The sequence below is a fragment of the Anser anser genome (genome assembly GCF_964211835.1).
Source record: "Anser anser genome assembly, chromosome: 1".
NCBI lineage: Eukaryota > Metazoa > Chordata > Aves > Anseriformes > Anatidae > Anser > Anser anser.
The window spans coordinates 59,422,857-59,437,699 of NC_139720.1; the positions used below are offsets into that span (position 1 = coordinate 59,422,857).

Below are 14,843 nucleotides of genomic sequence, written 5' to 3' on the forward strand. Positions count from 1 at the left end.
TCTCACTTCTCTAGCTTGTTAGTAAAAAGCAATAAATCTTACTATCTCCCTATGCTGAGTCTGTTTTGCCCGTCACAATAACTGTTGAGCGATCTCCCCATCCTTATCTCAAACCTTGAGCCCTTTGCATCTTATTTTCTCCCCCTTTCCCTTTGAGGAGGGGGAGTGAGAAAGCGGCCGTGGTGGAACTCGGCTGCCCACCGGAGTAAAACCACCACAGCTGTAGCACCTATTTCCTTAGAGCAAAGGTTTCAAATTCTTTCTCATTCCTCAGCTGAAAGGATGCCAAGCCGATGTGGAAAGTAGGCTGGAGTTATGTAAAGACTGTTTTGGAAAACAGGGGTCTTTGAGAGGTACAGAGCATGGTGCAGGTGAAAAAAAGACTTCTGTTGGCACCAGTAAGAAGTGCCCCAGACTTCCTGTGGAAACTAAAATTATTCAACTTACAGGTCCTGTGACGGTGCAAATGGCATGTTCATGGCAGCCTCCGTTGAACCCGTCAGCACAAGGGTTTATAGGAAGGCATGTAAAGCCATCTCCTTTGTATCCCTTCTGACAGCTGCAGAAGACCTTCACCCCGAGCTGTGTGCATTCGGCTGCCTTGTGGCACCCGCCGTTGTTTTGTTTGCAAAGGTCTGCAGCTGTGCAGAGATAAGAAAGTGCATCAGTGAAGTCTGCTTTAAAGAGGATGCTCTTCACAAAGACAAAACACCTCCAAATATTTTAAGGTACACTAAAAACACTAGAACACCTGTTTGGGTAAAAATACTGTTTGGGTGTCCTGAGGCACTCCTGAACTTGTGCAATTGCTGTTCCTGAGGGCTTTGAAGCCCTTGTCAGACATACTTGCTTTAGGAGATGTGGCACCAACACCCAGAGATTCTGCTCTGCCCCTTGGCAGTTTGAGAGACCTGCCTTTTGGGGACTCTGCTCTGGCCAGGGTGACTTTGAGGATGTGAGACACCTGGCTCAGAGGTGACTATTTCTGCAGCGATGCTACCGAGGAACTGCCTTGCCTAAAGTCAGCAAAGACAATCCTGTAAGTGCAATACTGCTGAAAACCCTGCTGTCTCCAAAACATGACTGAAGCACGGTTCTTGCTCATACTCGGGCTTGGTGAAGCCTGCTGCAACCAGCCACCTGCCCCTGAAAGCACTGGTGTGTACATCTCCTGAATTTGTTTCACTCACAGCATTTCAGAAGTTTTTCAGCTTGATAGCCACCAACATTTCCTGGTGGATGGTAAACCCGCATTTTGTAGCAGCCATGAATGTGAGAGTGAGCTCACCTGTGCATGTGATCCCATCCCCATCGTAAAGCGGCTTGCATTGGCACGTGTTGTTCTCCATGCAGACAGCGTTGGTGGAGCAGCTTGGGGAACACACTGGCAGCAGAGCTGTGAGGAAGGTAAAACAGCAGATATGAAAATGGTATTTATATAGCAATGCCCTTGTTTCAGAACAATGCCCAATGCCCTTGGGCAGAAAGGAAAGCCCTCACAGCAGTCTTGCTAACTAGACATTGTGAAAAATTTTTATGACTGCTTAGCTCTTGGATAATACCTTCCCTCACATAGCCCCAAGCACCTCCACATGGGAGGCGAGTGCTCATATTCCTATTTCATGCAAGGGGAGGCAGGGATGTGAAGATGCTCGTTCACAGTCCGGAGCAGTTATGTACACGGCCTCTCTCTGCAAATCAGTGCTCTTGGGAGCTCCCTTGGCCTCCACTGACAGCTTCTGATATTATTACCACTTTCTCACTCTCCTCTATGCAACCCCCCTGTTGACTTGTGAGTGCTATCAACCCAGAGCTCCAAGTGACAGGGTCCATGGAGGTGAGGCAGAGACCTAGCTTGGTTTCACACAGCCGGCCAGTCCATCCTGTTTCACAGAAACATCGTCCTGTTCCTGAATATCCTTCCTCACATTGCCCATTGTTCTTGCATTCGCAGACTGCAAAAGAAATGCAGAAAGATCATTTATACAGTTGCCACTGGGAGAGGAGAAACTAATTCCCTAGAGAAGCATCCCCTAGACTGTCAGTTCAGACACAGTATTACCTAGTAATAATTTACCTAAGTCTAACCTCACTGTTTTTCACCATGATGCCAGGCACGCAGTGGACCTAACTGCCTGGAGCAGCTGGACTGTCTCCATTCTCAGAGATTTGCAAGCCCTAACAAGATCTGGAAAGCTGTGCAGAGGAAAATGATCTGGGGGCATTGCCTGAACATGAACGACCCAGCAGTATGCCCAGGTGGCCAAGAAGGCCAACGGCATCCTGTCTTGTATCAGGAATAGTGCAGCCAGCAGGACCAGGGAGGTGATCATCCCCTGTACTCAGCTCTGGTGAGGCCACACCTCGAATAGTGTGTTCAGCTTTGGGCCCCTCACTACAGGAAGGACATCGAGGCCCTGGAGCATGTCCAGAGAAGGGCTACGAAGCTGGTGAAGGTGCCAGGAACACAAGTCCTGTGAGGAGTGTCTGAGGGATCTGGGGTTGTTTAGTCTGGAGAAGAGGAGGCTCAGGGCAGACCTTATTGCTCTCTACAGGTACCTGAAAGGAAGGTGTGGGGAGCTGGGGGTTAGCCTCTTCTTGCAGGTGATAGGACTAGACAGAGGGAATGGTCTCAAGTTGCACCAGGGGAGGTTTAGGTTAGAAATTAGGAGATATTTATTCTCAGAAAGAGCAGTCAGGCATTGGAACAGGTTGCCCAGGGAGGTGGTGGAGTCACCGTCCCTGGGGGTGTTTAAGGAAAGTTTGCACGTGGTGCTTAGGGACATGGCTTAGTGGGTGACATTGGTGGTGGAGGGTGGAGGGGGTTTGGTTGGGCTAGATGATCTTGGAGGCCTTTTCCAACCTTACTGATTCTATGCTATGCTATGCTATGCTATGCTGTTCTATTCTATCTACCCTGAACTACGTTGTCTGAGCTTAGAGCTGATCCTGCTTTGGGCATGGATTAGACTGGAGAGCTTCTGACATCCCTTGCAACCTGAATTATCCTGTGATCTTACGATTTTATAATTGGCATTAGTTCAATGTGACTCTGATAATGAGTATTGAACTGCACAGTGATAGGAGTAGCAAATCTCACAAAACTACAGCAGGAAGGAGTTAATGGTTGTGATGAAGACCCAGCTTGATCCTGTCCTAACTTGCAACACCTGCTAGTTGTGGGGAAGCCTTTTAGCCAGAGAGATGTAAGGTATGTGGGAAGAGAGAAGGTCTGTCTGATTAAGGAAGCCAAATAATGAGGTTAGTGAACTTTGCTGTATAGATAAGTTACCTGTAATATGTTATTTAGGTTTTAGACATTTTCATGACTTAAAGCTTTTGCATTCCTTTTGTTCCTTTCATATGTGGGGCGTTAGCCTTTGTGCCCTGTAGCTGAAGCATGAGGGGTTACTTTAATCCATAGGTGATGTCTTTCCCCCACTCTTTTGGTGCTGTAATAACTTTCATGCTGCGTCCCTCTTGAAGAATTATTAATAACTCTCTGTTTTATAATATAATGAAGTATCATCCTTTCTTGCCTCATCTCTCTTCCTCAAATGTTCTTGTTTAATGAGTATAATGATGTGGGATTTGGTGAAATTCTCATTCTGTGAAAACTTGGTCCTGTTCAAAAGGAGTTTCATGCTCTGACTTTCTTTTAGTCCATTTACCTAGTTTTTGGTTGATGTAAGTATGCATTAAAAAGAAGGGGTTATAAGACTTTTTTTTTTTGTTGTTAGTTTGAAACTGATCATGGTATCTATCAGCTTAAATGGATTTATGCTATGGTGTCCTGTAAAATGGAAAAATTGGAGATAAACTTAGTCCTGAGCATTGGTATCCAAGCCTGATACCTTGCTTTCAACCTAAAGGTATCTAGTCTCTAACCCCCCGACCCTATGCATTTCATGAGCTCTACAGATGTACACAGTTAACGATGGAAGTGTTAAGATGGTAGCTTCCCCTCTGAAGGTATTATGTTGAGAAAATATTTGAGTTCAAAGGGTGATGTTGATCCTGGTTCCAACTCAGCTACGTTTAAGACCACAGCAAAGTGGATTATGTGAGCAGTTTCTTGGCTGCTGCCCCTCTACAAAAACTACCTTCATCTCAGTGCTTTTTATCTTTTCTTTTGCAAAAGTAGTGCAGGGCCTTGGCCTCCTGCAATCCTCAAGGAGCTGTATTGCTAAAATGCTGCCATGCCCTTTATGGAGATGTGAGAGAAGGCTGTGCTGTAGTTGAAAATGCTTGGTGACTGTGCCTCCATTTCACATTACTTAAACACCATGCAAAAATAGGGAAAGCGAAGGAAAGCTTCTGTTCCTACTGCCTTCTCCTCCTCCATTCTGAGATCTCAAGCAATCCTTCTGTGTGAGGAAGTGCTCAAGAGAAACAGTAGCATTGGAAGGAGGAAGCATTTTTTGGTTTACTTAAAAACCCATCACTGACAAAATAGCTTAGGCTTGAGGTGGGCAGCAGTATGGAAAGGAAACTTAAACGCACGTCTGCAGTTGGAGCCGTATCTGCCTGGTAGACACAGCTCACACGAAGTCCCATTGAAGCCGCTGTTGCAGCGGCACTCTCCTGTCCCAGCATATCCGTCATCACAGGAGCCGTGGTTATTGCATGGCGTCTCTGGACCCCCTGGGCAAGCTGAAAAGCATGTTTTTTTTTTTTTATTTGTTTTAAAGAGAGAGAAGAAAAACAGAAATTGGTTGTTGAGCTCAAGTGCATGCTTATTCATTGTTGCTGTTCATTATTTTTTTTGTCAAATCTTGAACACGGAAATACCTATAAATGCATCTCTGGTAGGATTTGTAAAAGCAGCTGTGACGCTTCTGACAGCAAGCTTCAGGTGCTGAGATCCTTGAGATGCTCTTACAAATCCTGTCAGAAAGGCTGTGCTCAGGGGGTCCTACCTTGGCAGTCTGGCCCGAAGTAGCCCTTGCAGCACTTGGCTGTGTGGATGAGCATGGAGCAGTTCCTGCGGCACCCGTCCCTCCGCAGCCCGTACGTCTCGTATGTGCATCGGTGGATCCCTTCCTGGGCATCACATGTGGCAGTGCAGAGAGGGGGAAAACACAGGAAGATGAGTGCTACGTGGAGGTCTGGGTTGCTTTTCTTTTCTAATTGCCATTTCTGCTATACATTGAATCAAAATGTGATGTGGGAGGCCGCAGTCTTCTCACCCAGCTTGCTAAGCTCTGTTAATGAGGACAGAGGGGCTGCTCTGAAGTCAAATGAAGCACTTGCTATGGCAGATGCTGTGTGAGGCCAACAATCATCCCTTCGCTATGTGGGTGCATGCGTGGGGGCAGCTTTGTCCCTGGGACTTTATCGTGTCACTTTAGAGTATGGTTTCACTGTTGAGGTTTCACTCTTTTTGCCAAGCAACTTATTCTAGTTGCGTATGTGAATCACAAAATGGTTGAGGTTGGAAGGGACCTCCAGAGGTCATCTAGTCCAACCCCCCTGCTCAGTCAGGGTCACCTAGAGCATGTTACACAGGATCACATCCAGGCGGGTTTTGAATATCTACAAAGGAGACTCTGCAACCTCTTTGGGCAACCTGTTCCAGTGCTCTGTCACACGAACTGTACAGAATTTGTTCATATGGCAATGAAACCTCCCGTGGTTCAATTTATACCCATTACCCCTTGTCCTATCACTGGCCACCACTGAGAGGAGTTTGGCGCTATCCTCTTTACATTGTCCCCTCAGGTATTTATAGAGGTGAAGTACAGAGAAGAGCAAGTTAGGCTGCTTAAATGCAAGATTAGTGTATTACCTTTGGTTTTGTCCCTGGAGGGCACTTAGAACCACTGAAACAGCTAGCACAGTTCCCCTGTTGTACAAAATAGGGGGAAAAAAATAAACATAGTCGCAGCAAAAGGCAATTCCAAACTGACAAGAAGTGTCTGTTCGATGTGAGCAGTAAATGTGAGCAGAAAAGAATGTGGGTTTGTCATGCTTGAAACAGATTTCTCTCCTTTCTCTGAAGTTGTTGTAGAATGACAACAAAATAGTTACGTAAATTTAGTGCCTAGAAATGCAAGAAACAAATGTTTGTACCAGAAGAAATTTACTCCTGATCTAAACAAGCAAGCAAGGGAGATATGGATATTCTTCAAATAAATATTGACATGAGGTGCATCAGACCTGGCTGTCTAATTTGGAGTACTGGTAATCAGTTACTTCCCAGGAAACACTGACCTGACCTGATGGCATTATATCCATTTTGTTTAACAAACTCATGAAACAAAAGGTAACTGAAGCATATGGGCTATGCAAAATCACTGGGTTTATAACTGAAATATAAATTCCAAGATTTTTTTTTCAGACTAATTACATGAAAAAGTATTTAGTTCTAAGTATTTTTTGTAAGTTTTGAATTAAACTAAAGAAAATTTGGTCTTTAAACCATTTAAAAATGTTTCATTTTGGAAATACTGAAACTAACAAGAGCTTCAGAAACAAAATCACTAGCCATGGAGAGAAGGAGGATGCAAAGCTGCCTGAGCCTGTCAGGAAATCCCTGTTACACCACCATCACTTGGTCCACTTTTAGCAACAAGTGCCTGCCCTCTGAAAAATGCTTTCAGTGGGGTGTTCAATATCAGTGATGAGTTCCAGAAGCCTTCCTTCTTCCTATGGATGCCAACATGGCCCTCACTAACAGTGTATGGGTACCCTGTGTGTGCTGGGAGCATCTGGAGATCTGCAAGTTTCAAAACTTCCTGTTTGTAGGTGACAGTGAAGTTCGTGGACGAAACTTCCTCCATGCTAGCAGTGCCTATTTAGGTGTGTTGAGAAAGATTATGTGAAAGCAAGAAATATGAGAGACCAAGGGCATGGCTCTAACCAGTGTGGTGGAGACAAAGCACAGGTGAATCCAGACTGAAGTGATGAGACTTAACCTTGGTAGTGTCAAAGCAGCTGTGAGCATTGCCCCTTGTCCTTCTGAGGACAGTGTTTGGCCTGTGGGCTGTGGCTTCAGTGTGTGGGAGAATGATCAAAAAAGCTGGACTGACCATGAATTCCACAGTGAAGAAGCTGTCGCAGCGCCCCCCCAGGCTGGGGTCCGTCAGCAGGCAGTCAATGCCATAAGCGATGCCCCCGTCGAACTCCAGCTGCCGCTGCACGATCTTGCACTGTCTGTCATTCAGGAAAAGGGCGCCCTGAGAGAGGGGATGGGGAGAGTGGTGTGAAAAATGGTGAGGCAGTTTTCTGTGGGGTCAGACTGGATCCAGATCCTGGATGGGAATCAGGGATGATCCTCCCTCTGTAGGAATGCTCTGATGCACAATGGTGTGTCAAACTATCCTGTAGGTAACCCTGATGGCTGCGGGGGCCCAAAACCAATTTGGAGACCTCTTTTCCTACAGATTACAGTGCTACAATCTCACAGATGGCAGATCCTTTCCATTTCCTAAAGCTGACAGAGTGTCCACGGATGTACCTTATATGCATTTAAGCTTAGCCACATGTGCAGAGGCAGATGCTTGCCTGAGAACGTGTGGGTATGATCAGTTTGCAGAGGAAAAACATATCATTGTTTTGTCTTGATGGGTTGCATACTTGCCTACAATCTTAGCCTGTGAACGCTTGCAAACCAGAGTTTGCACCCAGATGCTGTATCCATGAGGCTTCTGCCAAAGCCAGGTTTGTCCTAACGGTTCTTCACTGTGTATTTCATTGTAGGAGAAGTTAATGTGATGGTATTTGTCTTTTGAGGTAACTGAGAGCTGTTTTGAACAAATAGCATCTTACAAGAGAGAAAATGACAACTCCAAAAAATCTTGCAAACCATCTAGCCTGTTGAATGGGTTGGGGTGGCTGCTGCAGTTTTGTGGCTACTGGCATGGACAGGCAAGGAGAAATTAAGTTTTGGTATTACGGATCCTTTCTATGGACTGTGCACAGGCACAGGGGGGTCTGCATGAGTGAATCCAATGGCAGAGGTAAGGGGTAGAGGTGCTGGCAGGGAAAATACTTACAATCTCCCTGTTATCTCCACAGCTAATGCTGAGGTTGGAGCCCTGCAGGGTCTTCAGTGAGGTGGAGAGAGGGAGTTGGTAGGCCAAAACCTGGAAACAAGGGAGATGTGCATGTCCAGGCTTCCCTGTCTTTGCCTTGGCAATAGTCCTAAAAAAGCATGGGTCTTACCTCAGCGTCACGGACGATGTGGAATTTGAGGTACTGCACCAGTTTGTCCGTGTTGGATTTCTTGAAGAGGAAATCCTGCTGTTCCTGTGGCAGCCCACGGATAGCTGTGTCCGTGGGCCAGAATAGCGTGACGGGTTTGTGAATGGGATCGTTGATCAGCCCAAGCAGGTTGTTTTTCTGCAACATGCCAAAATTCTATGTGTATGAGATTAATGCTCCCTCTAAAAGGATATTGACCTTACGAGGTGAATGCTGGTATAACTGGGATGCAGTGGCCACGTGGGCTGCCTGGTCACCAGCTTGCAAATGTCATGACTTTAAAAAACAGAGTTGAGCTGCCCAAGTTGAGTTAAATGACCCAGAAGCATTTCATCTGTCCACCAAAAATCATGTTGTAGGCCTAGCTTTGGGCTTAAAGTCATACTTGGGCCAAACCTTGGCCACGTAATTTGACATGGTAGGACAGAGCTGGGCGGGAAGGGGAAACCTGGCGGTGGGTCTGCTTGACATCTCCCCCATGTCTGTTGGAGGGAGCCAGGTGGTGACTGGGGGTGTCACGTACCTTGTTGTGAGTCCTTTGGCTCCACTGAGCACCATCCTGCTAGTGATATTGTGCATACTGTCTGTGCTTTTTTGTTGTTGTTGCTGTTGCTTGTATTTGTTTAAAACCTGTGCCTGATGGCTGCTGACTCTTGTCCACTTACCTCTAGCAAATTGCTGAATAGGATGTACCCATGTTTGGCTGCAACCATTTTTAGGCTTTCCTACAAAGAAAGGAATAGTCAGGAGATTTATCTAATAAATACATCATACGGATATTTTAAAAGTAGATATTAGCTTGCTTTCCCCTGTAAGCTTTTTGTTATGAAATCAAAGCCATTGTAAAAGCCTCATGTGGAATTTACTCAGGAATTATATTTATGCTAAGAACAGTATAAGAGGAATTTTAAATATAACGTTAAACTTATATAAAAATAACTTGACATTGACAAATAAGGTTGTCTTAGCAATGCTGCTTTTTGTATGACTTGCATGATAACTAGAGTTACAGTTAGATATAAAAGCCCCTGAGACAAGAATGGCAAAAAGCTGCACTCACCTTCTTAGGGCCTGGGGGGAAATCCTGAATATGTGATGGGACCAGGATTTGGTTTATGATATGAATCACGCCATTTGTGCCAACAGCATCACTGAATATAATTTCAGCTTTATTGTTCAAATACACTGAATTCTGAAAAGGCAACAAAGATGTGTCCTGTGGAACCTCGTTGGACAATGAGGCTTATGCCAAATTTCTATTATAGAGTGACCCTCCTTTCTTGGAAACAAATAGTTGCTTCTGTTTTAATAAATTACTTTTTGGTTTTACAAACATGATGAGAGAGAGGTTTTTTGAAGAACACAAACAAACCAGAGCTGGAGGGTAAGAAAACTCGCATCAAAGCGAGGATGGTACAACTCCAGTCTTAATGTAGCAGGTAAGTACTGAATATTTTGCCTGAATGGACAATTTTTAATTTTTTAATACTATTTATTTTTATGCATCAGAGGAGAAAAAGGAACATTACAGTTTTTAAAAAGGTTAAATGAGAGCAGACAGTTTTATTATTCAGACCCTTACCTTTTCCTCACCCTGTTACCTGAGAATAGGTGATCTGTATTTGGTCCCCATGCAGAGAGGTGACGTTCCTGACTGTCTTCAGGTTGCTATACAGCAGGCTGGCACAGCCCACCATGTGGTACCGAAGGATTTGTGCCATCTCCCCTTTGGCGAGCCAGTCCCTCACCTGTAATAGAGAGCAGAGGAGTTGAGATGCAGCTGAGCAAGGTGTCTCAATCCGAAAACTCCCAGCCTTCTTACTTACTTGTGGGTTGCTGTTTAATACGTCTGTGTGAGGCACAAACAGAGTGAAAGGGCCTGGGCCAGCAATATCTCTGATAGACAAGGCCTGCCAGATTTAAAAGGACAAAGCAGAACAGAGTCGTTAGTGCACATAGCTCATGTGGAGCCAGGGCAACCCCACTGTGTGGGACGTGGTGCCCACAGCCCTGTTGCTGCCACACGCTCAGCTCCCTTCACTGCAACGTGAGGGGGAGAGAAACTTCTTTCTATGGTGTGGGCTTTCCTTCTCATCCCCACCTGCAACCACTGTGCATAAAACTGATATTTTTTTCTCTCTTTTGTTCATTCTTTTGTTTTATAGCTTAGCCCGTTTCCTCTACAATAATGAACAGGACAATGAGAGGGAAAGCTCTCAATCAATGCTAAGTGTAGGGATGATGAAGGGGGCTATTTCCTTCTGGGCAAGGAGACTGAATAAATCCGTTAATCTTGAGAGGTCTAAAAACAGATGTTTGAATGTGTTTGTACATGCATTTAGCTGATACATGGTTGCTCATACCTAGGCATAAATTGATTACTGCTAGTGGTACAAATGGACCTGGAGTATTGCAGGCACATTGCAATGACCACTGGTAACCTGAAATAAGCAGAGAGCTCTGCTAAGGTGAGACAAATTCATTCATCTACCATGGCAGCAGAATCAAAGTTAAAATATGTCTTTGACTAGTAAGCCAATACATAGATTCATGCTGTTCTGAGCCTCATGGGTAAGCAGGTAATTGCTGATGCTGTTCTCTGGAAAACAGCAATAACTGGCAATGCACATCAGCAAAGCATATCAACATCCTGTGATGTTTCAGAAGGAGAATGGGAAATGGTGTAGCAAACTGGAAATGCAACAGTGGTGGTAGAAAAATGATATTTGCTCACCTCAGGATTCAGACAAGTGCTGGAAGATCTCAGACCAACAGGTAAATGCTTCAATTTTATGCCTGGTCTAGAGGTCTTACGTTCCCATAATTTTCTTAATTATTAATTCTCTAGAGGTTTTTAATAGCAGTTAATAGTTTAAATTGGAGCATCTCTGGTATTAGTGACTGACGATTGGGACTGGTGATCCAAATCCAGTCCTGATTACGTTGAAGGGTGTTGGTACACAACAGATCCTTTCCTGTTCCCACCCCCTCCACACCCTCAATGCAAAAAACAAACAAAAAAACCTTTTTCTTACCTCTAAGTGAAAATAAAACCTAGATGTGTTGGAGTCCCTGAGAAGTTCCTAGAACCAAGAACAAGACTTTGTAACAATGCTGCAAATCTGGAGCAACATCTATAGAATCCTACCAAATGCAGCACTTGAAAAAGAAGGAATTTTTGGCTTAGAGTGAATGCTTCCCATCGCTCCTGTTTTATCTTACCTTGCTCTATGAATTAACAGGCTTCTTTGAAACTTAAAAATACCAGTGTTAATGTGCTAGTACTGCAGTCATAACAACTGTCCATCAGTGTAGTTGTTTTCTACAAACTGCAAACTGTGGGCTAGATTTACCAAGGCATCCAAGAAAAAATAGGCATGTCTTCAAGAGACAGCTGTTGTATGAAATAGCTATCTGAAAAACAACAAGCAGACATGTACAATGCTTTACCTGGTAGATATTGCCTCGGCATTTAAATCCATCTCCAACATAGTTACGTCTGCAGGTGCAGGTTCTTTCTGTTAGCTCGGTGTCATTACAGATGGCAAACTCACTGCAGCCTCCATTATTCTGGTAAGAACAAAATTTAAAATATTCCTTCATTTCCAGGTGTAATAAAACAATTCTAGGTCATCACTTTTTTTTGCACATATATAGCTTAAGAGGACTGAACTTGAGAGCAAATCAGGAAAAACTGAGAAAGTTGTCTTGTTTTCTTTCTACGTGTTTGTTTTGTGGTGTCCTTCCCAGTGATGCTTACCTCAGGGATCCTTTACTATGGGCCCTGAGTAGGAGCAGAACCTCCTTTGGGTTTATTATAGCTTTTTATGAGGCTTTGCTGCACAGAGGTTTGGCTACGTTGAAGACAGATTAATTTCTAGTCTAATGGTAACATTTTTAAGGCTCTTTTTTTTTTTCTTTTTATGCCATCATTAGCCAGGTGGAAGCAAAATAGCCAGACCATGGCACAGGAAAAAGAAAAAGCATAGGAAACAGTGGCTCATAATTTTGAGCTATCCGTCCTCCAGCTTCTGACTTTGCCCTTGCTCTTTCATCTCAGCAACCTTTCAAGGTTAGAGAAAGTCTGCTGACAGGCCAGTCGGGGACGATGAGAATTATTGTCACTGTGCTCTGAGCACAAAGGATTAATGTGTATGGGAGAGTAGATATATCCCTGCTGCAGCCTGCCAAGAAGCAGAGCAATGCGGCTGGTGCAGAGCACCACATTGCTCATGAGCACGTGGTTAGCAGTGACTGTGTGAAATGGATGTGGCTAATTCTCAGTCTGCAGCGACAGATGAAGGTCGGGATGGGGAATGTCATGGGAAAACCTGGGTTGCAACTTGTGGAGTTGGGGAGGCAAAGAAGAGAAATGATTTGTACGGAGAATTTTTTTTTTTTCTTTTGACCTTCCAATGAAGAAAAGTTTTAATCTTCCCACCCACCTACCACCCTGTGTCCTCTGTCATGGTTCAGTAACCTGCCTCTGCTGCAGCTTGCAGTGTTGTTATGCACTGTATGATGCATCTACAGGGATGCATGTCGGTCTGTGGGGCTCTGGCTTTTCACTTGCTCTATGGGAGCTTTGCTCCAGGTGAGAGTGTGGCCTGGGACCTCCACTGGAATCATCTACTCCAGTCATGCCCAGGCCTCCAATTGTTTGCCCTAAAATGGATTTTACTGGTAATGACCCAGCAAGGGTGAGGACTTGCTGCTCTGATTTGGCTATAAATATTTCAGCCTGAGAAGGTGATGTGTTGGAGTCTTGGTCATTCCTCTTGATCAGGCTGCCCAGATATGGTCCCAAATCACACTAGTGGGCCTAGTGACAGGAGAATATTAAAAATACATGGTGGTTTTGACCTATCATAGGTTCTTTTCTTTGGTTTCCAATCACCTGGCTCCTAGAATAGCTAGAACTGGCCACTGAAGATCTCCTTTTTTTTTTTTTGTCATTATAGGTAACACGTTATAGTTCACGCTTCTGTCTCTTATCATTTGTCCCATGCTCTTTAATTGTTTTGCCAAGAAACTGCATTTTTTTTCCTCATACTAACTAAAATGTTGGTTTTTCCTTCGCAACCTTCGGGTTGCGAACACACATTTAGATATACTGGCTTTTTATTTGAATTATCAGTAACAAAAAATGTGCTTAGGAGATGTGACTTACAATTTACCATTACAGACCAGGGTCTGTTTCTCCAGATCTGATTTCAAGTTGTTTTTGGGACTCTGTGATGAGTCCAGGCCCTTGTATTGTGTCCAGGCTGTGGTCCAGGAAAAGTCCTTACTGCATAGTTTCCAATATAGTAACAGCACTAAAGCAAGAACTGAACTAAACATGTTTGAAAACTAGATACTAATCTAAGTGTTTTTTGGGCATAGAAGGAGTGATCTACCTATCTGACTTAGTTCTGAATGCATACCAAACCCCAGAGGGTAATGGTTATCACAAGACTGTACTCTCCTTAAAGTGATACTTACTTGTGAACACAAGCTGATGTATGTGCATCTTTTGCCATCTCCAGAGTATCCCTTCAAGCAATTGCATACTGCCTACAGAGGAAAAATAGGAAACATGCATATAGGGAAAGGTGTTTGATTTTTTTTTTCAACACATTTATATTTAATTTAATTTACATTTCTCCCCCCCCCCCCCCCCCCCCCCCGTTAACGCTTCTGGTAAATGGGAGGAACTCAGAATCCCATTTCTTAGTGAGATGATTTAAACTTTATTAAGCTAAAAGTACTTCATCTCTTCTGCTGATGCTTCTTAGCCAGCTTGAGAAACCATAGACTGAAACTGTGAAGTAACACTTTCCAAGAGACCCTATGTGCCCCTTCTCTGCCTGTCCATCTCTTTGTCTCACCTCTGCTGTTCTGGTCACTTGAAATGACCCTTTGGACATCTGCAGATAGTCATCTTGTCAGTAAAACAGGCTAAAATCCTAATTCATTTCCCCCATTTTATCTCTCTAAATTGGTATTTCTTTCTTTCTCTCTATCTCTCTCTTTTTCATCTCTTTAAAAAAAACAAAACCAAACATATCTGCAAAACGCTTTTGGGATTGTGTCCTGATGTTACTGATAGCTTTGCACTTGGTGGCAACGTATTTGATGTTTATGTCAAGATTGCTCTGGTTTGCAGTTTTTTTTTTTCATTTTTGTGATAACTGTGACATGGCTGCAAAAAAATGACTTCTCTCCAATTCACTGCTTGATGCCCTCATTTTAGAATGCATGTTTAATATGTAGGAGATTGAATTTGCAAGGAGTTTTCTGTATCAGAGAAAAATGTGATAGGCAGTGTAATAGCAGAATTTTATGTATCTGAACAGCTGAAACTCCTACAGAAAGCAAAAGTGTTTTCTGGCCTTTATAGGCTTGGCTCTGCAGGGAAGTGATTTTGTAGCAGAGGTTATTACTGCTCCCATGTTAACTCTATTCCCATGGGTGAGGAAGGATAAATACTTATATTGTAGCCACTACTTCTATTACCAGTGAGGGTTTGTGGAAGAAAATAACTCTTTGCTGTCTTGTTCAGAGGGCCAGGGAAGGAGTAAGTGGTTCTGTGTTCCCGTCAGAAATGTGCTCACTTGCTAATGACAGTCAAAGGAAAGAGTTAATTGATCAGTACA

General features: G+C 43.9%; 1 protein-coding gene across 2 annotated transcripts in view; it reads right to left on the reverse strand.

Moving 5' to 3' along the window:
- The window catches only part of STAB2 (stabilin 2), a 91,507-nt gene that overhangs the window by 16,321 nt on the left and 60,343 nt on the right, over positions 1-14,843 (reverse strand). For both annotated transcript variants that reach the window (XM_083812325.1, XM_083812324.1), the window contains exons 44-59: positions 13,690-13,761; positions 11,656-11,775; positions 11,241-11,288; positions 10,032-10,115; positions 9,807-9,953; positions 9,266-9,397; positions 8,871-8,930; positions 8,167-8,343; positions 7,998-8,087; positions 7,032-7,178; positions 5,789-5,845; positions 4,920-5,043; positions 4,504-4,653; positions 1,851-1,955; positions 1,289-1,396; positions 448-641 (exon numbers count right to left, since the gene is read on the reverse strand). In XM_083812325.1, coding sequence (XP_083668451.1) covers positions 448-641; positions 1,289-1,396; positions 1,851-1,955; positions 4,504-4,653; positions 4,920-5,043; positions 5,789-5,845; positions 7,032-7,178; positions 7,998-8,087; positions 8,167-8,343; positions 8,871-8,930; positions 9,266-9,397; positions 9,807-9,953; positions 10,032-10,115; positions 11,241-11,288; positions 11,656-11,775; positions 13,690-13,761 — 1,815 coding nt within the window. The remainder of the gene's footprint in view (positions 1-447; positions 642-1,288; positions 1,397-1,850; positions 1,956-4,503; positions 4,654-4,919; positions 5,044-5,788; positions 5,846-7,031; positions 7,179-7,997; positions 8,088-8,166; positions 8,344-8,870; positions 8,931-9,265; positions 9,398-9,806; positions 9,954-10,031; positions 10,116-11,240; positions 11,289-11,655; positions 11,776-13,689; positions 13,762-14,843) is intronic.